Here is a 25,068-nt window from a genome sequence, read left to right as displayed (position 1 = left end):
GCAGCCCTGGCAATTCTCTTCCGGGATGCTGACAGCTGAGTGCTGTCTATTAACCACATTTCCTATGGCTGTGACAGTACATCTTTCAGTCCTGAAGGGGCCTCCAGGTGGCACATCATAGTATCTGGTACAGGGTGAATGAGCCACTCTGAGCCGCTGTTTCTCCATCCATAAAGCAGGGGTGATGATAATAAGGTCACCTGCCTCAGAGAGTTGTTGAAGACTAATGAGCTACTACACATACGGCATAGTTTGACACATTGCAAGCACTCCAAAAATGTTCGCTGACTACCTCTTAAAGACTGAATGGGGTAGAGTTTGGGATGAAGATGGGAGCTGCTTCAGGAAGGTCTTCTTGAAGAAACTATGGCCTTATCTTTGTTATTAGGAGGGACAATGCTCAAAGTTTCACTGTGGGCTGTGTTCCCAGGTTAGACTTTAAACAAAAGTGTAAAGTAGGTGAACAATTGAATCCATTCAATAATTGTTTGACGTGCACCTGTTGACAAAGAGGGTAGAGCCTGAATGAAGCTTGAAGAGGAAGCATAGGTTTTGCCCTGGAAGATCCTACAAAATAGTGGGATAGATGAGGCTTAGATATGGGCTTCCATGGAAGATTAAAAACGTATTTATTAGTAGCAATTCAGTGTCAAAAGAAAACAAGTGAAATGAGAGACTGTTGGCTCTGGAATATGGTGAATGTTGGACATCCATTTCTAAAATTACCTCCAATGGGAGACTCTTCATGTCCATCAAAATGTGGACTTACATGTTGCTAGAGAGGATTTAACAAAACTGTCACATTTTAACACATTAATTTACTGTAATATTTTGTGTGTGTGTGTGTGTTTTTGTGTGTGTGTGTGTGTGTGTGTGTGTGGTTACATCAAGAGCCTCAAAAACATTCATGACCTTTCATCCAAAATCCTACCTTTAAAACTTTAATCCAAAATAATTTGAAATAACAAAAATCCTTACATTGAAAGATGTTCTTCGTAGTATAACACATGATAGAGAAAACTTGAAGACTTCTCAAATGTTTGGTGATAGGGAAACAGTTATTTAAAATTAGAATTCAACTTTCTTGGCTGATTATATTTGGAATCCATTTTCCATATGGAGGAAGTTGAAGCCAAGAGTCAGTCATGTACTTGTTCCAAAAGGTGGAAATGAACGGGACTAGATCTCCTTAATTTTTGGTCAAAAATGCTATTTTTCTCTAGAACCACCATCTTGCTTCTAAACTTGCTTTCCTAGTGTGAAATGCCAGCTGTCAGTGTTGCACAACTATGAGGCCAACTTAACATGACTCGAAGTATGTCAGTGAGGTTATACAGTTCATGTTCTATTTATTTACTTATTTACTTATTTGCTATTGCTCAAACAGGTCAATCTTAGAGGGAAAAAACTTATTTGTGCTAAAACATACCTTGAACTCACTCATTGTAAACATACTCAGGTTGTGGTTTAGTGTGATGTATTGCAAATACTTAAACTTTTCTGTGTATTGTAATGTTTTGACATCTTTAAAAAGACCTTTCTGGCTATCCATTTCTTAGAGACAGCAGAGGGTCCAGCCTGGAGTGTGTCTGCATGAAGCAAACTAACCAATCCATAGTTGGACCTTCTCTATCTGGCCCCAAGAGACAATATTATCTGCCTTAATTATCTCAGGGCCAGATACCAGGCAACTAGGGACCATCCCTATAGCTCACAGCCCACTGAAATTATTTAAACTAGCCAATCCTAGGCTGTTTACTATACCCTGCTTTGCCTTTCCCTTGCACAAACCCCAATAAAGGTCGTGTCCTAAAGGCTCCCCTACCTCCTGTCTTTTGTCCCCAACCACTCTGGTGTTTTTCCATGTGGCCCTCCGAGGCAGGCTGTGCTTTCTTCTCCAGGACCTGTGATGGTGATTGACTTATTTTTCCTGTTTTTCCCCTCCTCTGTCTCCTCTTGTGGTCGCACCTGACTTACCATATCATAAAGAATACAAAACTCATGACCTCTCAGTAAAACATATTAGGATTAGACCTCAGAGGAAGTAGATGAAAAGCCCAGTTATTTGCCAAATTGTACTAGCACTTCCTCTGATCACTTAGTCAGTGCATCGTCCCTGTCATATTCCATTTAAAAATAGATTAAAGTACAAAATAGTGTTGAGGCACAGAAGCTATTGCCCAGCACAGCCCACTCTGGCTGCCCAGAGCTGAGATGCGTTGGCTGGTTCTGTTAGAAGTGACAGAAAACCTGATATAAATGGGTTTTATTTTTAAAATCAACATGGTTTAAAAAATGTTTCTTTCTTTCTTTATTTTTGGTGATAGAGGAGAGGAGAAAGAATGGAGAGCGAGAATCTCATCAGGCTCCGTACTGACAGCACAGAGCCTGTCACAGATCTCCATCCCAGGAACAGTGAGATCATGCCCTGAGCCAAAATTGAGTCTGATCCTTAACTGACTGAGGACCCAGGTGCTCTTCAATGTGTGTGTGTGTGTGTGTGTGTGTGTGTGTGTGTGTGTGTGTGTTTAATAAAAAGGAACGTAATAGCTGACTTAGGCTGAAAAGTCCAAGGTTAAGCTTGCTTCTAGAATGCTTGGATTTGGGGCTCTCATGATATCACTGGGACTCGGTTATCAGTCCATCTCTTGGCTCTCCCTTTGTGTGGATGTCTGTCTCAGTGGACTGTGACACCAGCAGCTCTAACCCTCAAGGTCACTCAGGTTTCACTGGATAAGATAGGAGTCAAATTCCCAGAAGTCCAGAGGAAATCTATCATTAGCCCTGATTGGGTCATATGACTACTCTGAACCAATCATAGGGAAATGCAGTGGACCAGTGGGCCTGGCTCTGGTCAAATGATCACCCCTGGAGTGGTGGGGAGGGAGGTGTATGGGGCTCTGGGCTGGTTTCATAGGAACCCAGTTCATGAAGAGTGGAAGGGAATGACTTTAAAGAGGAAATCAGGTCACACTTACTAGATAGAGTGAATAAATGCCAGGCAGCAAATTCAACAGATGTCTACTACAGTTGGACTGTTGTCATTTTAGTCTAGCTTTGCTGGGGAAAAGCCAGAAGAACAAATTCAGCAAATCACAGACTTGCACTGAAGAGAAGAAACACAAGAATCTAAGGAGCTCAGTCTTTTTTCTCTAAATAGAACATAGTTTACACTATTGAAGACAGATGCTTGTTTATTTTATGCTGAGAGCTCTCCAGCCAAGAGGATTCCAAATATCTGTCCATCTGCAGATCATTCCAGGGCTTTGCAATTTTTACTATTTAATGAGAAAAATTGGGGGAGGGGCACTTTAAAATAAAATAATATGTTTGGAGGAAAGCTACATTATTTCACAATTCTGGAATTCAAAGCAATAAAAAGTAAACACTGATATTGGTTCAAAGAAGAATCCTTTCATCTATGAAACAATTTTATTTGGTTATTTGAGAGACTTTCTCTATAGCTATATTATAAAATAACTCCTGTGTTTTCATTATATACTATCCTGTTGGGCCTTGTGAAACAAATTAGGTGCTGTATTTAGTTTCTGTATAATGGGGCCTCCTATCATTTATATGCCCTTTGGTGTAATATTAATTCACATCATTTTTAGAAATATAATTTTGGAAGCAATTTTCATTAAAATTTCTTACAACTTGTAAATTCGAGATAATTGAACTGAATGCACGTTTACTCAAATCGCCCATGTCAATACTGTTTCGTGGGTTTCAAAAGTAGGACAAATTCTTGGAACTGCTCCCTGATGAACATTTTAAGATGATTTTTGATCTCTGATAAAACATTTGTTCCCAATACAGGTAAAATCAATTCCCTTGTGAGTTAATAGTGATGACAATTTAAAGAAACTATTCTTCATGAGTTGAAAAGAACACTTCTTTATCTTACTAACTAAGCTTGAGAATCTGATGGATTCTCATCTGGATAAGATATTATCACTTAGGAGCTTCAACCTTACATCAAATGGGGGAGTACTCATATGGTGGATATCAGTTTTTTAGTTACACTGTTCCAGTTTGGTTACAGAGTAGCCTCGTTCTCATTTTTGGAGCTCCACACTCCATACTTTGTTGTGGTCCAAAACATCTTCTAGTGGCCTATATTCTTTGGAGGAACAAAATATGTGCAGAAAGCGTGCCAGTCTGGGAAGGATGCTGAGTAGACAACTGCTTGCAGTGTAATTGAAGGGATCTTGCGTAGAAATTAAGGTCCCACAGAAATAGCCCCTAAGAGGCACTCAACAATTATTTGTTGAGTGAAGGAAAAAAATAAATGAAGGAATCAGCATAAAGTCATCTTGAAGACAAAATTAGAAAAGCATCATTAGACATTCTTTTTAATTTACTTCCCTCACTTCTAGCTCAGTCTACTTTAGCAATGCTGTAGGAGTCACAATTGTCATTAAAGAATATCACAGCAGAACTCAGACAGGAATGTGTTTACTCAACTTCCCAGAGATAAAAAATAACTGAATGGTGATAGACTTTTCAAAAATATGTGAAATCAGCTCTTTGAATAATGAAAAGTAAAGAAAATTGTCTTTATTACACCATGCTGGCAGAATATCTGTCTTACGGAGGAACCTACCACCACTTTGCCTAAGTAACAGATGCTCCCCAACATATTAGTCATTGAGGGCCCCTGAATTATATTGCTTCAGGGACAAATCCACAGATACATTCCTGTGATACCCTGGAGTTTGTAACCCAGCACCCCTGTAGTTATTCTACTCAACATCTATTGTTGAATTTGTTGCTTGTCCAAAGACTCAATCATAAGTGTCCAGTCTAATTTTTTTCAGATCATGATCTCATATAAATTCAGTAGGTTTGCAGAAAGTGTTGCTGTAAATTAATTCATATTTTTACTTTCTCCCTATTTTTCTGGTTTGTGGGACTGTAACTCAGGAAGCAGAGGAATCCCAGGAAGAACCTAAATGTCTCGAGGTGGAACAGAAGATGGCATCAGGTAGGGTATATTTAGTGCGACACCTCCTTTTCTGGACTGCTGTTGCTGACAGCAGGGCTTGCAGCATCCAAAAGCTTTGCATATTGCCAAAGAAAGTCTGTGTGACTTTCCAAATGATTGGAAACATGACTAGAAATGTCACTTGTGATGTATTCCAGGCACGATATCTAGACAATCTGGTCATCATGCCGAAACTAGCTGCTTCTCTTCTTCTTTCTTTTATTGATTACAGTTCTTGATGAAGAAATACTTGCAATGAAGTAAATGATGATAACGATGAAGAAATTTCAAATTTGGGAATATTAAAATAAATAGCATAGTTGTTTGCTGAAGTTTTATGATTACCTTGGGAAATATTTAGATGCATTTGCTGGGTTTCTTTTTATGTTAGTGTATAGTGAAATAGGCAGCTTTGCTAAAACTTTTTACTCCATGATAGGACTTCCTATGAGATACTATGGAAAGAAACAGTGATGAGTAAATTCATAACTTAGTTTCTGACTTTGATCAGTAATGCTAATGACATCCAATTGTCATAAAAAACAAATTTTAGTTGAATGGACCTAATAATAATGAAAGCTAAGTCTCTGCTTCTATACTGAAATTGATTTTAGTTTGGTGTTTTAGATGTTTAGCGGCTGGAAGAGGGCTCCAGATGTGTTTGCTGCCAGCAGAGGCTCACATTCTTATAATTTAATGGAAATCAGGAAGCAGAATTGAGAAAATGGAAATGATAATGAGAAAAATATGCAAAATGGGGGGACAGATGGCACCCTGCTCTGATTTAGGTGGAGGAAAGAGAATTATCAATTAAGCAGCTCCACCATCTCCCTCTGTGCCCCTCCCAAGTGTCTACCTGCAACAGTAGCAAACATTGCTTTACATTGGTGCCTCTACCTAGGATACTCCCCCTTTGCAGATCCTAACATCGCTGGCTCTTTCTCATCAATCAGGTATCAGCTGAAATGTCAACTCTCTGAGGCCACATTGTCATTCCTTCAAACCACTCCTCATGTCATTGCCCATTTTTACTTGTTTCGTAACTCTTACGACAATCTAAAATCATCTGTCCACGGATTCGTTTGGTTACTTATTGTTCCCTGGAGAGCAGAAACCTTGCCTGTCCTGTTTAACAGTATCTTAGCACCTTGGACAGTGGCTGGAACCTAGTAGTTATTCAGTAAATTCTTACTGAGTCCTTTGTGTCCACTTATGCAAGGCATTTTCTTTCTCTGTATAATGGAGATGCAGGTAGGGTGGGTTTGATGTGAGCCAACCCTTTAACTGTGTTAGATTCCTGGGCTGTAAAGGAGAATAAGTCATGACACATGCCTTCAAGAAAACAAAAGTCTAAGGCATAGATGTGTTTGGAACATGAGAAATAATGTGAAAAGACTGACACAACCAAAGCGCTACTTGGAGCATTGAGGAAGTAGAATCTAAGAAGTTTCCTTAAGTTGATGATGCTTGTAAGGAGTTTTGGAGTTTGAGAGTAGGGGTATAGAGCGGGCAGAGTTGGAGCTTGTGTATCATACCCATGAAAATTGTTCTGAATGCTACTTTTGCACACTCACTCTTGATTTTCAGTTCCTCAGCTAGAGAAGGCTGGGCTAATGGCCAATACTGGGTCAATGCAAATTTGGCCAAGAGATTTTGAGTTTCCTGGTTGCTATTATAAATGGTATCATTTGCTCTCTTGGCAGAGTGCTCACTAGATTTTGAAGACATTTGTTCACATCCAAAGCCTTGACTACCCCACATGTTGTGAAGGCACTACTACTCATGAAGGCTTTTCTAAGACATAAGTTGACTCTAACACATCCTACCATGACACCTCTGAGTGAGAAATCAGGGATCCCATTCTCAAACAGTCTGCTCATGTTCCTCAATCTTTAAGTCCTTGGAGTGTGTTACTAGAAATGTAATATAGTGGTAAAAATTTTCCTCCACAAATACATTTGCAGTCAAAGATACCGATGAACATAATTCTGCAGAAAAAGAGGGACATGATGTAGTTAGAAATCTATAATCCCAATTTCTTTGTGATTGAATTGTACGGCTTTAGATTTTGGATCGTGGAAATAGATTGTTCTAAAATAGATTTTGGGGGGCACCTGAGTGGCTCAGTCGCTTAAGTGTCCAAATTTGGCTTAGGTCATGATCTCAGAGTTCATGGGTTTGAGCCCTGTGTCGGGCTGTGTGTTGACTGCCAGCTCAGAGCCTGGAGCCTGTTTCAGATTCTGTATCTTCCTCTCTCTCTGCCCCTCCCCTGCTCATGCTCTCTCTCTCTCTCTCAGAAATAAATAAAACATTAAAAAACATTTTTAAATAGATTTTGGAAGTTGCTTATTTCCCTATTTTCTTAAAAAACTCTGAATAATGCTATTCTCTAAGTAGAAATTTCGAGCAGAAAATGCAAAATTTCTCACTACTTCTGAAAAGTGCTTGGGTTCACCAACTTTGGGACTTGCTACAGAGCCCTCCCCACCTTGTTTATTCAGAATTTACTCCAAAAGTGTGTTTCTAACCTGTGGCACTAGTGTACTATGCCTCTAGTTTTAATCCATCAGGTTCAGATATACTGTGTTTATTAACCATTCTTTGAAATCCTGTTATCTATAAGTTTGTGTCTGCCAGGTTATTTGAACAGTATGAACATAAAATACAGTAACTAATAAATGTCTATTGAATGCCTACTACGTGCTAGACATTGTGATAGGAATAATGTTGTATTTAGAGTGGTAACTAGGATAGACATGACTCCATGTTTCATGGAATTTGTGGGAAAATGAGAAATGCAGCCATTAAACAAATAAAAGGAGAATGTAAATCACAGAGAAATTATATCTTATAAACAAGTAAAATATAAGTTCTAGAGAAAGTGGGATTCTGTGTAAGTTTTGCCTTTAGAGCTTATAGTTAAATAGTGTCTCTAAAACATGGACACAGGGGGCTAAAACAACAGGTACGATACAGTACATGCTCAAACACAGGCAGGAGTGGGGGGATGAGGCTAGGGAAACTCAATTTCAGGGATCCAGGAAGTTACCTAAGAGACCGCGGCATACGAGTTGCATCTTGAAGAATAGATATGAAGTCCTTTTGTGCAGAAAGACACATGAGCCAGAATATTTATAAAGTGAACACCAAATTCCATATAATGAATCTAAAGTGATACCTATTTGGCATTCAGCCCCTTTTTGTGGCTGCTGACCTAATCCTCAAGCATCTGTCACTTTATGCTGAGGTCTATAATTTATACTTGCAGGGTCCACCCAGGGGCTAGGACAGGTTAATTGGAAGTGTGTTTAAACTTTACCATCATCATTACCTGTCCTTTGCTCTCTAATAATTCAATGTCTGTGTATATTTGAGGGTTGTTTTTTTTTTTAAGTAAGTGACCTGCCTATAATAGAACTCTAACGCCTACTCAGAATCAGGGGGCACTTCCCTTTGACTTCATGGGTATATTAGCTGAGTGGATAGGGTAGCCCATTTATAATAAGTCTCTTTCAATGTGATACACCATGAGTGGCTGTCAGCTGGTGCTTCATTTTAGCAAGACCAGTGCTAGGCAGGTTCATCATCAGATAGATAACGTTTACCTTTGCCTCAAGCCTGCCCTTTCCATGCCCCATCCCTCCACCATTGGGTTTCCTTCTCACTTCACTACCTTCAGTCCCCAGTTCTTCTACAATCAAAAGAACATGCAGGGTTCCTGGGTGGCTCAGTGGGTTGAGCATCTGGTTCTTGGCCTCCACTCAGGTCATGATCTCACAGTTCATGAGATCCAGTCCTGCATCAGGCTCTATGAGCTGATAGCATGGGGTCTGCCTGAGAGTCTCTCTCTTTGCATCTCCCCTGCTCTCTCTCTCTTTCTCTCAAAATAAATAAATAAACTTTTTTTTAAAAAAAACACACAATCAGGCATGTATATGTTGGTATGTAATTAATTTACCTGATTATGTTGCCTCTTCTATAGCCTATTGGTATTTTAAGGTACAAATCTACCTATGGAATGAAAAAAATTAGTGGCTGTTGAAAGGATTTTAACCATCAGCACACAGGTAAAGAAGAGGGATGCTTTCTGGTTACAGACATAATGTATGGTTAGTCATTTTCTTGACTCGTGTAAGGCCTTGAATCATGGGGATGCTCAATGAAGATTCCATCAAACTATGTGTTCCTTAAAAGCAAGGATTATGCCTTGTACAAGGGAAGTTAGATCCTTTATCCAAAGGTGCAATTTTGGAGATATCTTACATCATTCTACAACATCCTGCTTATAACTGCACAGGGAAAAGGAAGAATGAGGCAATGTACCCATGAAAAATGGTGATATGAATGGAGATATCGTGAAGGAAAGATTTCCATACACTAAGAGTTCCTTTGAGGTGGCCATGATGTCTGAAAAATGGAAAAAACAATGGTACTTTACTGATAGTGACAAGACAGAGGCCATAATTCCAAGTAGGAGGATCTATGTGTCAGCAAGAAGCTGACAATGTGACCCTCTGAGGATAAGCCCATTATTGGAAGTAGCCAAGGGCAGGGGAAGGGTTTACATATTCTCACCTGGGTTGATGCCTCATTTCTCAGCTGCTACATCACAGTTGGCAGACGTTTTGGTCTGTATGGCTCACTCCGCCATCTGCTCCCAGATCTTTCCTTCTGTGGGTTTCCTCTCCCTTTTGCATTGCCATGAGAAGTGTTCCTTTCCTAGAGCCTTCTGTGGTTGCTCTGACTTTTGGAGAAATTTTGCGATGAGGCTTCACTTAATCCCTTTCTATTCCACGGAAGGGCCCTTGGAACAAGCTAATCACCGTATTTACACACAACAGCCTATAAAAGGCATCAATATTGAATAAGGTTAAAACTGATCATTACCTTTTCAGTACAGAGACTCGGGTTTACAAACTCACATAAAGAAATTCCGATCTTGCCCAAATTAATCTTATCTCTAGCCAAATGATAGAAATGATGTAGTACCGGTTTTCGGGGATTGGCACATCCTATCTTCTTTTATTCACTCATTTCCTTGTGGACAGGGAGACAGATGAATGGGCAGCTATGCTTTCTTGAGGTTTTTTTTTTTTTTTTTTAGTGAATCACACCCTTTCTAGTGGCTATATTTCAAAAAGAAAGTAAAATGTGTTTTTAAAGTGTTGGCTCCATTTTGCCATTTTTCTTCCCTGTGCATTGCTTTAGAAGTGGGCCAAATAGTTTTGAATGTTAAAGCAACTTTCAAATGTGTTTAAAATTCAGGAAGACTTTGCCGAATCCTATCATCTTTTTGGTTGCACTCAGCTGGGGCTTTTGGGGGCCCCAAGATCGCAACACTTCGATTTTAACAGGGGAGAATCTTGTAAGTCAAAGCTAGTTTATGACAGTCAGAATGTTTCATTGGAATGCTCTCCTTTTGCTAAAGGTCACCTACGGCCAAGTGGGGCCTGGCACACTCTCAGAGTTGGCTGTCTGTGTCATGTGCATTTTGTCAAGTTTTCATTTCCTGTGGTTTGTAGGTTTCTTGTGTGTGAAGTAAACCCCAAATGGTTAAAATTCTTCAACTAAAAATGAATGCCATAAGGGAAAAAAATGTATGTATTTTTGTAACCTTTATGAGGAAGTGAGACTAGGGTTCCACTGAGCAGCTGCTTAAGTGACATGTTGCTGTGTGTGTGTGTGTGTGTGTGTGTGTGTGTGTGTGTGAGGCTGGCTCCCTGCGGGAAGGCGACACTTCTGGCGGGGAGCCTTCAGAGGTGAGAAAATGACCTATTCTCTGGCAATTCAGATAAATAAAGTATTTGGTCTTACTTTCATGTCATAGTACAACAGTCAAAATGAGCTTTCCATTCCAGCCAACTGTATTTCAGTCACACTGTACTAGGTGCAAAAAAAAAAAAGTTATTTATCTTCGTTACCAATTTTTCCAAGGCCCTGGCCAAAGAATGAATAGAAAACTGTTCAGGTAGGGAAGCTAGAAAACAGAAGGTGGTTTATACTTCCTTTGTCCTGAGTTTGCTCTCTTTCCATCCTCTTAACCTTAGAACAGACAGTTTGAGGTCCTAGGAGGACTTTTATTACAGAAAATGCTGCTGGGGGTGTAGATGTCTTCCAGTGAAGATCTGATCCCTAATTTCAATATGGGATGGATGTCTTGGTCTGCATGGGCTCTGTCTCTCCTTCCTTTTGGGGTTCTGCTCTCTGCAAGCCTTTCCCTCACCACCCTGAGCAAAACTGATCTGTCCCATCTTGCTTGTCTGAAAGCCACTTATCACTCTGACGCACCAGGTCCTTTACTTCTTCTTTGTGTGTCTTCTCCTTCTAGAATGTAAGCTCCATGAAGGCAGCTGTGTTTGAGCATTTTATATGCCACCATGTATGTGATGAATGCCTAGAACAGAGCCCTATGTATAGTGGGTGCTCAATAAATGTTTGACGAAGAAAGAATGCTGCTCTTTTCTCTTAAACTCTTGCTAAAGCAATGAGTTCAGCCAGAATCTGAACGCTGAGTGTCTTTTTCTGTTTTTTTCCCCCAGCTCCCAACACAATGTCTGGAATATGGAAGAGCTCAAAATAAATGGCTGTTTGACTAAAGTATAAGTGCACGCATGAATGATTGAGTCTGGCTCATAGTACAACTTTTAATATCAAAACTATTGTTCAGCTGGGGCTCTAATAAACAGGAAAGGAACCATGCTAATCCCTGGGGAAGTCAAAGATGAGGGAGACATGGGGCTTGCCTTCAAGGAGCTAAATGTACTTCCTGTGCCTGAGTTTACCTTCTTTCCATTCCCTTGCCTATAGGACAGTCTGTGGGTTCTGGGAGGCCCTTTTTTTTTTTTTTTTTTAAATTAATTAATTAATTAATTTTTTTTTTTACAAATAGTTTATTGTCAAATTAGTTTCCACATAACACCCAGTGCTCATCCCCACAAGTGCCCTCCTCCATGCCCATCCCTCCTCCCCCCAACATCCATCAGTCCTCAGTTTTTGTCAGCATTCAAGAGTCTTTCATGGTTTGCCTCTCTCCCTTTCCCCCACCATTTCCCCCCTTCTTCTCCCCCTTGGTCCTCCGTCAAGTTCCTCCTAATCCTCCTATACGTGCACACATATGATATTTGTCCTTCTCTGCCTGACTTATTTCGCTCAGCATAACACCCTCAAGGTCCATCCATGTTGCTACACATGGCCAGATTTCATTGTTTCTCATTGCCATGTAGTATTCCATGGTATAGATAAACCACATCTTCTTGATCCATTCATCTGTTGATGGACACTTAGGCTCTTTCCATGTTTTAGCTATTGTGGAGAGTGCTGCTATGAACATTGGGGTACATGTGCTCCTATGCCTCAGCATTTCTGTATCCCTTGGGTAAATTCCTAGCAGTGCTATTGCTGGGTCATAAGGGAGTTCTATTGTTAGTTTCCTGAGGAACCTCCACACTGTTTTCCAGAGGGGCTGTACCAGTTTACATTCCCACCAACAGTGTAGGAGGGTGCCCGTTTCTCCACATCCTCGCCAGCATCTAGAGTTCTCTGATTTGCTCATTTTAGCCACTCTGACTGGCGTGAGGTGGTATCTCAGTGTGGTTTTGATTTGTATTTCCCTGATGAGGAGGGATGCTGAGCATCGTTTCATGTGTCTGTTGGCCATCTGGATGTCCTCTTTGGAGAAGTGTCTGTTCATGTCTTCTGCCCATTTCTTCACTGGGTTGTTTGTTTTTCGGGCGTGTAGTTTGGTGAGTTCCTTATAGATTCTGGATATTAACCCTTTATCTGATATGTCATTTGCAACTATCTTTTCCCATTCCGTTGGTTGCCTATTAATTTTCTGGGTTGTTTCCTTGGCTGTGCAGAAGCTTTTAATCTTGATGAGGTCCCAACAGTTTATTTTTGCTCTTGATTCCCTTGCTTTTGGGGATGTGTCAAGTAAGAAGTTGCTGCGGTGGAGGTCAAGGAGGTTGTTTCCTGCTTTCTCCTCTAGGGTGTTGATAGTTTCCTGTCTCACGTTCAGGTCCTTTATCCATTTTGAGTTGATTTTTGTGCATGGTGTGAGAAAATGATCTAGTTTCATTCTTCTGCATGTTGCTGTCCAGTTCTCCCAACACCATCTGTTAAAAAGGCTGTCTTTTTTCCATTGGATATTCTTTCCTGCTTTGTCAAAGATCAGTTGGCTGTATACTTTTGGGTCCACTTCTGAGTTCTCAATTCTGTTCCATTGGTCTATGTGTCTGTTTTTGTGCCAATACCATACTGTCTTGAGGATGACAGCTTTGTAGTAGAGGCTGAAGTCTGGGATGGTGATACCTCCCGTTTTGGTTTTATTTTTCAGTATTACTTTGGCTATTCGGGGTCTTTTGTGGTTCCATACAAATTTTTGGATAGTTTGTTCTAGTTTTGAGAAGTATGCTGGTGCAATTTTGATTGGAATTGCATTGAATGTGTAGAGTGCTTTAGGTAGTAATGACATCTTAACTATATTTATTCTTCCTATCCATGAGCATGGAATGTTTTTCCATTTCTTTGTGTCTTCTTCAATTTCCTTCATAAGTTTTCTATAGTTTTCATCATACAGATCTCTTGTATCCTTGGTTAGGTTTATTCCGAGGTATTTTATGGTTTTTTGTGCAATTGTGAATGGGATCAGTTTCTTGATTTCTCTTTCTGTTGCTTCATTATTGGTGTATAAAAATGCAACCGATTTCTGTACGTTGATTTTGTACCCTGCAACTTGGCTGAATTCTTGGATCAGTTCTAGTAGGCTTCTGGTGGAGTCTGTCGGGTTTTCTATGTAGAGTATCATGTCATCTGCGAAGAGTGAAAGTTTGACTTCCTCTTTGCCAATTCTGATGCCTTTGATTTCCTTTTGTTGTCTGATGGCTGATGCTAGGACTTCCAGCACTATGTTAAACAACAGTGGTGAGAGTGGACATCCCTGTCGTGTTCCTGATCTCAGGGGGAAAGCTCTCAGTTTTTCCCCGTTGAGGATGATGTTAGCTGAAGGCTTCTCATAGATGGCTTTGATGATGTTTAAGTAGGTTCCTTCTATCCCAACTTTCTCGAGAGTCTTTATTAAGAAGGGATGCTGTATTTTGTCAAATGCTTTTTCTGCATCTATTGACAGGATCATATGGTTTTTATCTTTTCTTTTATTGATATGATGGATCACATTGATTGATTTGCGAATGTTGAACCAGCCCTGTAACCCAGGAATGAATCCCACTTGATCTTGGTGGATGATTCTTTTGATATGCTGCTGGATTCGATTTGCAAGGATCTTGTTGAGAATTTTTGCATCCGTATTCATCAAGGATATTGGCCTATAGTTCTCTTTTTTTGTTGGATCTCTGTCTGGCTTGGGAATCAGAGTGATGCTGGCTTCATAAAATGAGTCCGGGAGTTTTCCTTCGACTTCTATTTTTTGGAATAGCTTGAGAAGAATTGGGATTAATTCTGTTTTAAATGTCTGGTAGAATTCCCCAGGGAAACCATCAGGTCCAGGGCTCTTATTTGTTGGGAGATTTTTGATCACTGATTCGATTTCTTCACTCGTTATGGGTCTGTTCAGGTTTTCTATTTCTTCCCGTGTGAATTTTGGTAGTGAGTGTGTGTTTAGGAATTTGTCCATTTCTTCTAAGTTGTCCAATTTGTTGGCATATAATTTTTCATAGTATTCCCTGATAATTGCTTGTATTTCTGAGGGGTTGGTTGTAATAAGTCCATTTTCATTCATAATTTTGTCTATTTGGGTGCTCTCTCTTTTCTTTTTGATAAGCCTGGCTAGAGGTTTGTCAATTTTGTTTACTTTTTCAAAAAACCAACTCTTGGTTTCATTGATCTGTTCAATTGTTTCTTTGGTCTCTATGTTGTTTATTTCTGCTCTAATTTTTACTATTTCTCTTCTTCTACTGGGTTTAGGGCGTTCTTGTTGCTCTGCCTCTAGCTCCTTTAGGTGAGCTGTTAGATTTTGGACTTGTGCTTTTTCTAATCTCTTGAAATAGGCCTGGAGAGCAATGTACTTTCCTCTTAGGACTGCCTTGGCCGCATCCCATAGATTTTGAATTGTTGTGTTTTCATTTTCATTTGTTTCCATATATTTTTTAATTTCCTCTCTAATTGCCTGATTGGCCCATTCATTCTTTAGAAGGGTGTTCTTTAACCTCCATGTTTTTGGCGGTTTTCCAGACTTCTTCCTGTAATTGATTTCAAGTTTCAAAGCATTGTGATCTGACAGTGTGCATGGTATGATCTCTATTCTTTTATATTTATTGAGGGCTGCTTTATGTCCCAGTATGTGATCTATCTTGGAGAATGTGCCATGCGCACTTGAGAAGAAAGTAAATTCCCTGGCCTCAGGATGTAAAGTTCTAAATATATCCGTCAGATCCATCTGGTCCAATGTGTCTTTCAAGTCCATTATTTCTTTAGTGATTTTCTGTCTGGTTGACCTATCCATTGCTGTAAGCGGAGTATTAAAGTCCCCTGCTATTAGCACATTCTTATCTATAAGCTTGTTTCTGTTTGTGATTAATTGTTTTAGATATTTAGGTGCTCCCATATTCGGTGCGTAGACATTTATGATTGTTAGTTCTTCCTGATGGATGGACCCTGTAATTATTATGTAGTGCCCTTCTTCATCTCTTGTGATTGTCTTTAATTTAAAGTCCAGTTTGTCTGATATAAGTATCGCTACTCCGGCTTTCTTTTGATTTCCTGTAGCATGATATATATTTCTCCATCCCCTTACTTTTAATCTGAAGGTATCTTCCCGTCTAAAATGAGTTTCTTGTAGACAGCATATAGATGGATTTTGTTTTTTAATCCATTCTGCTACCCTATGTCTTTTGATTGGAGCATTCAGCCCATTTACATTCAGTGTTATTATTGAAATATGTGGGTTTAGAGTCTTTGTATCTTTTGTAGGGTTCATGTTTGTGGTGGTGTCTCTGGAATCTTTGTTCCTTGCAACCTTTCCTTCAGAGCATCCCCCTCAGGATTTCTTGTAGGGCTGGCTTCGTGGTGACAAATTCTTTCAATTTCTGTTTATTTGGAAAGGTTTTTATCTCTCCTTCTATTTTGAATGCTGGGAGGCCCTTTATTAGAGAAAATGCTGCTGGGATTGCAGATGACTTCCAGCCAAGTCCTGATCCCTACACCCCTGTGTGGGATCTAGCTACCACGCCTTTGTTTCAGCCTAAAGAGTCCCGCTATTTTGTCTCTAATTCAAATAACAGTTGACTAGATGTTCAGTGTCATATAAATTATTCCCAAGAAGTGAAGGTCTACCAGAGGAATATGCACCTGCAAAAGTGATATAGTCCCTAATCCAAAAAGGAAACCACCTACTGGACGGGAGGCCACGAATGAGCTCTAACAGATATTCATAAGGAGGAAGATGTTTCTAGAACTTATTCACAGATCCTGCATTATCAGTATAAGTAGGAGAAAGTCATGGGGTGGGGGGAGAGCGCAGCTTGATTTTCTTTGCTGTTAAATCAGTTGACCTTGCCCTCGAATCCAAGAAGATGCTTCTCTGGTGAGCAAGGGTGGGGACGGGGTGGCAGTGATGGTTGTCATTGGCAACACAAGGCAGCAAGGGTGTTCCTTCATGCAGGAAAGGACACTTTCTGGCCTGCTTGTTAGAGATGTATGAATCTGCTCCTAGCTCAATATTATTTGGCATCGAGAAGGTGGCAGGCTTAAGAAATCTGGTTTCTGAGTTCTCAGCACTGTCCTAGGCAACAGCCAGTAAGTGATACTACCACCCACGGTTCTGAAACCACAGCATGCATCTTCCTCAGGGTCACCCCCAGAGCAGTTTCTGGTTTTTCTCCCCCTCTCCATGGGCAGTGAGCTAATCATTTCCAGATTTTTTTTAATTCAGGAAATTCAATAGACCACTTATTGTTCGTAAATGAGAAAACACAAACATAAATAAAAATGAGAGTTTGGTTGAGTTCTCTGTGCTCAGGGCCCACCTGATGTATGGTTGACTGACCAGGCACCTGTTTCTTGAAGAGGAGCTGAAATGCACCTGCACAGCCAATGCCTGGTTTTGATGTTGTGCCCATGCGCCACAGAAAACACCTTGGTAGCTTTATCAAGTACTAGTCCTCTTAGCACTTCTGGGGCACAGGGCTTTCCAGAAGTTTATCGAGGTCATAAAATGAATCAGTTCCTAGGAATGAAATTTTCAGTGTGGCAATACTTGGAGCAAAATTGCCTAATGTGTGTGTGTGTGTGTGTGTGTGTGTGTGTGTGTGTGTCACAAGATGTTTCTATGATATTTTACTTTCTTCTCTCATTTCCTTGTTTGTTTAAAATTTGTTTTCGGGCTTTTGTAAGAATCCCTTAGAGCAGAAAGTATTGTGAAGGCAACACTAATACACAGAAGCAGCCATGATGAAGAAGCACTTACATGAAATACGTGAGACCACAAAATGGCGGTCTTTCAGTGTTTCCGTCCTGGAGGAAACTCTGTCCGCACTTCCAGCGCTCACGTCCTGACCCCGCACGGGACTAGAAAGCGGGAGTTTGTGTTGCATGCTGTGTTTTTGGATGCCCAGCCCACTCTGTCCTCGGGGTGTCCCCTTCCTCCCGTTCTCAGGATGCAGAGAGTGGAAATCATCACGTAGAGGTTCCCGCTGGCCATTGTCACAAAGGTTCTTAGGTAGGAGAGAAAATGTGAAGTTTTTAAATCTCAAAGATTGTTGGTGGTGGTGTTCTTGTTGCTATTTATCCATGTTTCCCTGCAAACGTTTAAATGAAGTGGCTCTTGGGTCCTAGGGAGTCCCCTGAAGTCAGCGTCTTTATTTCTCTCACTCGCTCAGCCCGGTTCAACTTGGCTTCGTGGCAGTCAGACCCTACCAACCACTTAAGGGATTCCTGGTGGGTCAGCCACTGCTCCGGAATCTGTATACACGAGCACAGATCACGCAATATGGTTGAAAAGACTTGTCCTAAAGTCATTTTTGTGCAGCATTTCATCATCTAGATTCCGGGGGAGAGGTGGCAGTGGTGGTGAAGGACTGCCGAAGCTGGGGTGTGTGGCCACCACGACCCCACCTATGGGGACACGCCCACTTCCTATGCTTGCACGTGTCCGCCTTGGGCATTCTCTTCCAGAACCAGCTGTGACCTCGTCTCAGGGGTAGCCCTCAAGCAAGCACTGCTGAACCCTGGTGAAGCAATACCTCTGCTCCCTGGCCCTTGGGGAGGCCAGCTGTAGGGCACATGTTCTGCCCTGGTGCCCAGAGTTGCCCCCGAGCGCCAAGCCCCATCACCCGCAGAAGTAGCTGGTGGCTTTTCCTCCTGGCTTCTTCCCCCACTGCTCCCCTGATGTCCCCCTCGCCTCCCACATAATGAGAAAGGGGCCCCTGGCACCGGGACCGCATTCAACACACCAAAACATATCCAAAGGAATCAATGAGCCTTAGATCTCAAAACCAAACCCAAACCAAACCAAACCAAAACAAAGCCATAACAAAAAACCTTTGAAAACATATTTTTTAAAATGTAAATGCAAAATAGCTGCTCTGATTACTACCTCATTAACTGGTCAAAATGGTGGCATTCCTAAGCATCTTAAAAATTCTCCAACCTTGGGGTGCCTGGGTGGCTCAGTTGGTTGAGACTCTGACTCTCAATGTCAGCTCAGGTCATGATTTCAGGCTGGTGGAGTCCAGCCCCAAGCTGGGCTCCACCTTGGGTATGGAACCTGCTTCAGATTCATTCTCTCCCTCTTCTCCTCCCCCAACCCCTCCCGCTTCCCTGTGTGTGCCTGCCTGCGTGCTCTCTCTGTCTCAGAAAAAATTCTCCAACCTTTTCTGAATGCAGCATTCTATCCTTATCCGTTAACTGGGGGATGTTAAAAGATTACTAAGATGGAACGAGATTTTTCCATCTCAAAGTTGGCTATCACAAAGCATAGTTGCTTAGATACTGCCACATTGTGACTCATTTTGAACTCACTTGACATGAGATGAAGAGTGGATTTGAGTCACAAAATCATTTGTTTTTGAGCCCCAAATATGAGCCCTAATGTTCAGCTGAGTTATTGATTGGATCTGTGTGAACTTGAATAATCATTTACCCTATTTTGAGCCTGTCTTTAAAAAGCAGCTTAGAAAAGAACATCTCTTCTTCCTTACCCTTCATCACAGAGAGATGATGAGAAAGAGATGGAAAAACACCATAGTGAAATGTTAATGAATTTTCTCTAACAAATAATGGCTGAGGGTTGGTATGTGGTCTGTGTTCCACACAGCTATTCAAAAACAGTGAGTAATTCTGAAAGTCTGAGTGGTGATTTTTAACTGCTTAGGACTGCTGTGACCAACAAGGCAAACTCAGATACATTTTCTTCAGCCTGCAGTCTTTAAAATTAAAAAAAAAAAAATTGATTGCTAGTGTTTAAAACCTGGAAAATGTCCCATAAAAACCTAGTTCTGCTATCTCTTGCGAACTGTTAAAATCTGGCCAAAACTGGCCTGTCTTCCTAAGTGATAAAAAATAATAATCAGCTGGTGTCGCATCCCTGGGAGGTTACGTCCCCATCCTGCCTGTGTCTGAGGAGCAGGTGAGAGTGTATGGGGAGGGCGTTGCCATGGAAACAGGGCAGGAAATGCTAGCTCACCTCAAGCTGGTGAGCACTGACCTCGGCCAGCGATCTTTACACAATTCCTTGAAGCTCCCTGCAGTTACATTTTCTTCTGGGTCAGAGGCTAATTCTGTACTATTCAGAGGCTTCTCATGATTTCAGTACCAGGGGAGGACAAACATTTTGAGACTCTGAAGGATACCACTGGGAAGGGGAGCCACTTAGTGGATGGGTGTGACCAAACAGCCCCAGCTCACACCTTAATGACACAGAACGTTGGAGAAACTAGGGACAGCTGTGGGGCCACGACTGCTTCTCTAGATCTTTTCCTTTCACAGGAACTAAAGGGTCACTGTGTTCCCACTGAGAGGGCTCTAATGAAGGACTTCTGTCTCTGCTCTTGCTCAGCAAGACTGATGTCAAATTCCCTTTGTGAGCATTTGCTTGTCTGCCTGTGCCTGGCACCTTTTAGATGGATTTTGATCAAGCATGACCCCAGTGTATATAGTAATCGTGGAAAATTTCAGCTTTCCTATCCAAGGAGAAATTGACGAGGGGGACAAACTGCCCTTGGCTTTTTCCAAGTCATAGAAGCAGAACCAGGTCAAGGACTCGAAAAGTCAGGGCACGCTTGGCAGAGCCCAGTGCTGGTATTTGGCTGTCACTGTAAATACTGTGGCATCTGTTCATTTGGGTACATGGTTAACTTGTCTGTGTGTCCAACAGGCGTTTGTGGAGCCTGCCCCATGTGTTGAACACCGAGATAGGGCCTCAAGTCTCGCCTTGGTGGTTTTATGCTCTCAGCCCTAATAGCCATGTTTTGAGAAGTTCGTGCTTTAACATTTTTTCTGTGTCCACATTCTTTTCATGACTGCTCTGCTGTAAAGTGGGTTCATAGGATGTGGGTCCATCCGACCATTGGAAAAGGCTTAAGGTAAATGGATCATTATATTACTTCCTTCAAGTGTCTACACCTTTTCTGCTCCTTACTACTTATAACCCATTGAGTGTATCCGGAGTTCATCTGGCCCACCTGCCATTTTTGATTTGTGTGTATTCAGAACCACATGCTCTGAGCTGTCCTTTTCTAACGACTGATCATAAAATGTTTGGTAAGCATGTTTGCCAGATACTCTAATACTGACACTAGCTAACATTTATTAAGTACTTGCAATGCATTAGACTCTACGATAAGTGCTTTACGTGAATTTCTTATGTAATCCTCTTAACAGCCCTATGGAGCAGGTACTACATTATCCCCACTTTGCAGATAAGGAAACTCAACCTTAAAACTCTAATTTATCCCAACATAGGCCCAGTTGAGTCCAATGCCCTTAGCCTTTCAGCAACTCTGAAAATACCAATATGTCTTCTGAACAGAGTTGAGAATTTCTGAGAACTACCATACCGAGGAGTGAATTTTGTTTGTCTCTGATTTGAGCACATTTATCAGCAGGGATCTTAGATCTAGTGCCCTTTAAGAAGGCTAACCCTCCTGGTTTCCTGTAAGGAGGGCACACTGGGGTAGGGCAAGTTCCTGGAATTTGCCCTGGGTGTATAAAGTCATGCTTTGATTGAGATGAAGTAAAGAAATGAGTCTTGACTCCCCGCCCCACCCCCAAGATCTGGCAAAGTTTAGGATCTTTGTTTTTAATCCGCTTCACTCTATTAAGATATTATGTTGAAATCTAGAAGAAGCAAACAAGAACAAACTCCCCCCAAACTTGACTCTTCTCTCCAACTGTATAATTCCTGTTCCTGGTGTCACTCTCCATCTTGGCTTTTAGCTTCAAGGTAATGTTTGATTCCTACTTTCCACTTAACCTCTATATTGAGCTCCTTTGCAGTATTTCTTGTATCTATTCCAACTTTTCCAGTCCTGCTGTCACATTCCAGTTTAGGTCACTATTCCCCCATGCCCAAACTATTTTAATAGTTTCTAATGGTTATTTACTTATTTATTTATTTATTTAGAAAGTGTATGCACAATGTGGGAGAGGGGCAGAGGGAGAGAGAATCTTAAGCAGGCTTTACATCCAACATAAAGCCTGATGCAGGGCTTTATCTCACAGCCCCAAGATCATGACCTGAGCCAAAATCAAGAGTCAGATGGTTAACTGGCTGAGCCACCCAAGCACTCCTCCTAACTGATCTTTCTGCATCTAGATCTTACCTACTCATATCCATCCCACAGAGTACTTATTCATCTTTTAAAATCATACCTAGACTTAAAAGGTCCACATCAAATTCTGAGGTCTTGAAGTAATGGAGCACATACTGAGAAGTGATCTCCCCAACACCTCTCTTGTGGCCCATAATTTATAATTATGTGTGGACATGACTTTTCTCTGCCAATTGTTTATCCAGTATTCACCTTTTCTTCTTTAGCCCAGGATCTGATATTGTTGGGTGCGGTTTTATGCCCAGCTATAAAACTACATTTCCCAGCCTCCCTTACAGATAGGGCTGCCAGTGTTATAAAGCTAAGTTGTCAGAGGATACCTTAATTTGGTTCCCTTAGAAGTAGATCCTGGGACACGGATTCTAGCACAGCTTGTTTGAAGGAGATCCCGGGAAGCGCAGGGAGTGGGGCGGGGAAGTGAAACAGCATAAGGTACGCAGTGAATCAAGGGTTGGTTATTAAGAAAATAGTCACATTTGGTGACTAGAATTTCATCCTACCAGGGAACTATGGGATGTACCTCAGGTGCTGGTGGTTTCAAGTTGGGACAGTGTGTAAGATGATAAGAGCAAAGGAATATAGCTGGGTTTTATCTTCAATAGACTATTTTTTTTAGAGTAGTTTTAAGTTCACAGCAAAATGGAACAAAAGGTACAAAGATTTCCCATATGTCTCCTGCCCTGACACATGCATAGCCTCCTCCATTATCATTGCCCCCCACCAGAGGGAAACATTTGTTACAGTTGGTGGACCCACCCAGGAACATCATATTCACCCAAACACCATAGTTTACATCAGGGTTCACTCTTGGTGTTATACATTTCTGTGGTTTGGACAAATGCACAATGACAAAAATCCATCATACAGAGTATGGTCACTTCCCTAAAATCCTCTGTGCTCTGCCTCTTCATCCCTTCCTCCTCCTCATCCCCTGGTAACCACCGATCTGTTTACTCTCTCCATAGATTTGGTTTTTCCAAAATGTCATATACTTGGCATCATACAGTATGCCTTTTCAGATTGGCTTCTTTCCCTTAGTACTCTGCATTTAAGGTTCCTTCCTGTCTTTTCGTGGATTGATAACTCATTTCTTTTTGGCACCAAATAATATTTCATTGTCTGGATGGATCAAGATTTATTTATCTATTGAAGGATATCTTAATTGTTTCCTACTTATGGCAGTTATGAGTCATCTGTGATAGACATCTGTGTGCATGTTTTTGTGTGGATGAAGTTGGTAGATAAGGTTTCAGCTCCTCTGGGTAAACACCAAGGAGTGCAATTGCTGGGGCCCATGGTTAGAGTATAATGTCTTCCATAGTGGATAACCACTTTGCAATCCCCCCAGCAATGAATGAGATTTCTTGTTTGTCCAGGGGCGCCAGGGTGGCTCAGTTGGTTGAGCGTCTGACTTCAGCTCAGGTCATGATCTTGCGGTTCGTGGGTTCGAGCCCCGCGTCGGGTTCTGTGCTGACAGCCAGCTCAGAGCCTGGACCCTGTTTCGGATTCTGTGTCTCCCTCTCTCTCTGACCCTCCCCTGCTCATGCTCTCTCTCTCTCTCTCTCAGAAATAAATTTAAAAAAACACTAAAAAAAAAAAAGAGATTTCTTGTTTGTCCATATCCTCGCTAACATTTGGTGTTGTCAGTGTTCTGGATTTTGGTTATTTTGAAGTCATGTAGTGGTATCTCATTATTGTTTTATAGCTGTTTTTTAAAAATAACATTTAATTTCTACTATAAGCATACATTACTTATTTAAAACTTAGTCATGTGATAAAATGGAAAAAAGCTAATGATTTAATGTGAAATATGAAAAGTAGGATATAAACTTATTTACTATAATTACAACTGCAAAACACAAAAACCGATGCATAGCTTTACAAAAAGAAGAGAAAAAGTCCAGAATGCTTATAATGGCTCTTCACCCTCACAGCCCTAGCTCCTAGCGCAATGAGTGTGCAATAAATATTTGTTGTTCTTAAATAAATGTTGGTCTCAGGGACAAATTAATCTATTTTCTACATTTGCTGTAATAAGATGCTTTAATTTTCACAATGAAAAAAAATGTAACTGTACACAAATAAGACTGATTTCGCACCCCCTAAACAATAACATGGGGGTGAGGGCTTTAACATCGTTCATAGAAAGATTTCACATGCTGTGTCTACAGGGCTTCCGGAAATCTCCCTCAAGAGACCACGCTTTCCCCTCCGTTTTGCCTAGAATGTTGACAGGGTATCACGGTGGCCATCTTGGACCACAGGGTGATTGAGTATGAAACCGCCATCTAAGGATAGTGAGGGAAAAACAACAGGAGGCTCTCGGTTCTCTGTGACCATGGGGCTCACTACCAACTGTCAACTACCTCTCTGTAGGCTTCTTTTATATGTAAGAACAACAACAATAAGCCTTTCTATCTCATGTACACTGCTGTTATGTGTGTTGCTGCCATTTGTAGCCAAACCCCATCCTCACCTGTGTTCCTCTTACACAATCAGGAAGCTTCTTGCGGGCAGGAACCTATCTCTTCATTTCTGTTCGCAGCATAGCACTCTGCACAGTACACATAGAACCAAATCCTCAGTAAATCTTTGTGAAAAGAGTCGAATTCAGTGCACGTGGAGAACTGAGAATGTAAAGCACCTTGTTGGATGATGTCGGCATCAGAAGATGAATAAAACCGTTGCTCTCAAGGGACCGATGATAAAATCGCTGTGTGTGCTTGTGTGTGTGCCTGTTGTCGCTGCTTTGCAACTGACGTACCTAGGTAGGCAGAGGAGAGAAGGGAGTCAGCCCCCTGACTGTGTGAATGAAAACAAGATGCCCATTCACTTCTTGTCTTCTCCCGGCATCCTTGGCTCTTCAGTGTCTGCTGGAAAAGCCAGGCCTTGCCTGGTGTTACCATGACGTCTGAGCTTTGAGAGCTGTTTCCTTTCTTCCTAAGCCTAAGAAAGATTATTCTAGTGATATCTGAATAGCTTGAGTTAGCTGGGTACGAGCACAGAGGAAGTGGTTCCCTAGCAACAGGAGCCTCTGAAAGCCTCGGAGCGCTCAGTGCTTCTCCCTGCTTTTTGTTTTCTCTCCTCCATGTTGCCTGTCAGCAAACGGCCCAAGTGATTGCACCTGCTCTGAATTAGGGCCAGTCAGTAAAACTCCAGCAGTTCAGGTTTTTTTTTTAAGTCAAAGGGCTCTGTTCCTCTTTTGGTCAAGCTTCCTTGTGAGGTCTGGGGCCTGTTTTGCTCCTGGGCAGACCATAATTACCTCAGATCATACTTCCTTTTTGCTGTTCAGATTTG

General features: G+C 41.3%; 1 protein-coding gene across 1 annotated transcript in view; it reads left to right on the top strand.

The window, feature by feature from the left end:
• FAM107B (family with sequence similarity 107 member B) overlaps positions 1 to 25,068 on the top strand; it is a 230,870-nt gene that overhangs the window by 85,649 nt on the left and 120,153 nt on the right. Inside the window, exon 2 of the mRNA XM_039240003.1 lies at positions 4,927 to 4,987. Coding sequence (XP_039095934.1) covers positions 4,927 to 4,987 — 61 coding nt within the window. The remainder of the gene's footprint in view (positions 1 to 4,926; positions 4,988 to 25,068) is intronic.

The sequence above is a fragment of the Hyaena hyaena genome, unplaced genomic scaffold (assembly GCF_003009895.1).
Source record: "Hyaena hyaena isolate Hyena2069 unplaced genomic scaffold, ASM300989v1 scaffold_165, whole genome shotgun sequence".
In the NCBI taxonomy this organism is placed as follows: Eukaryota; Metazoa; Chordata; class Mammalia; order Carnivora; family Hyaenidae; genus Hyaena; species Hyaena hyaena.
This window is presented reverse-complemented; position numbering and strand designations above follow the sequence as displayed.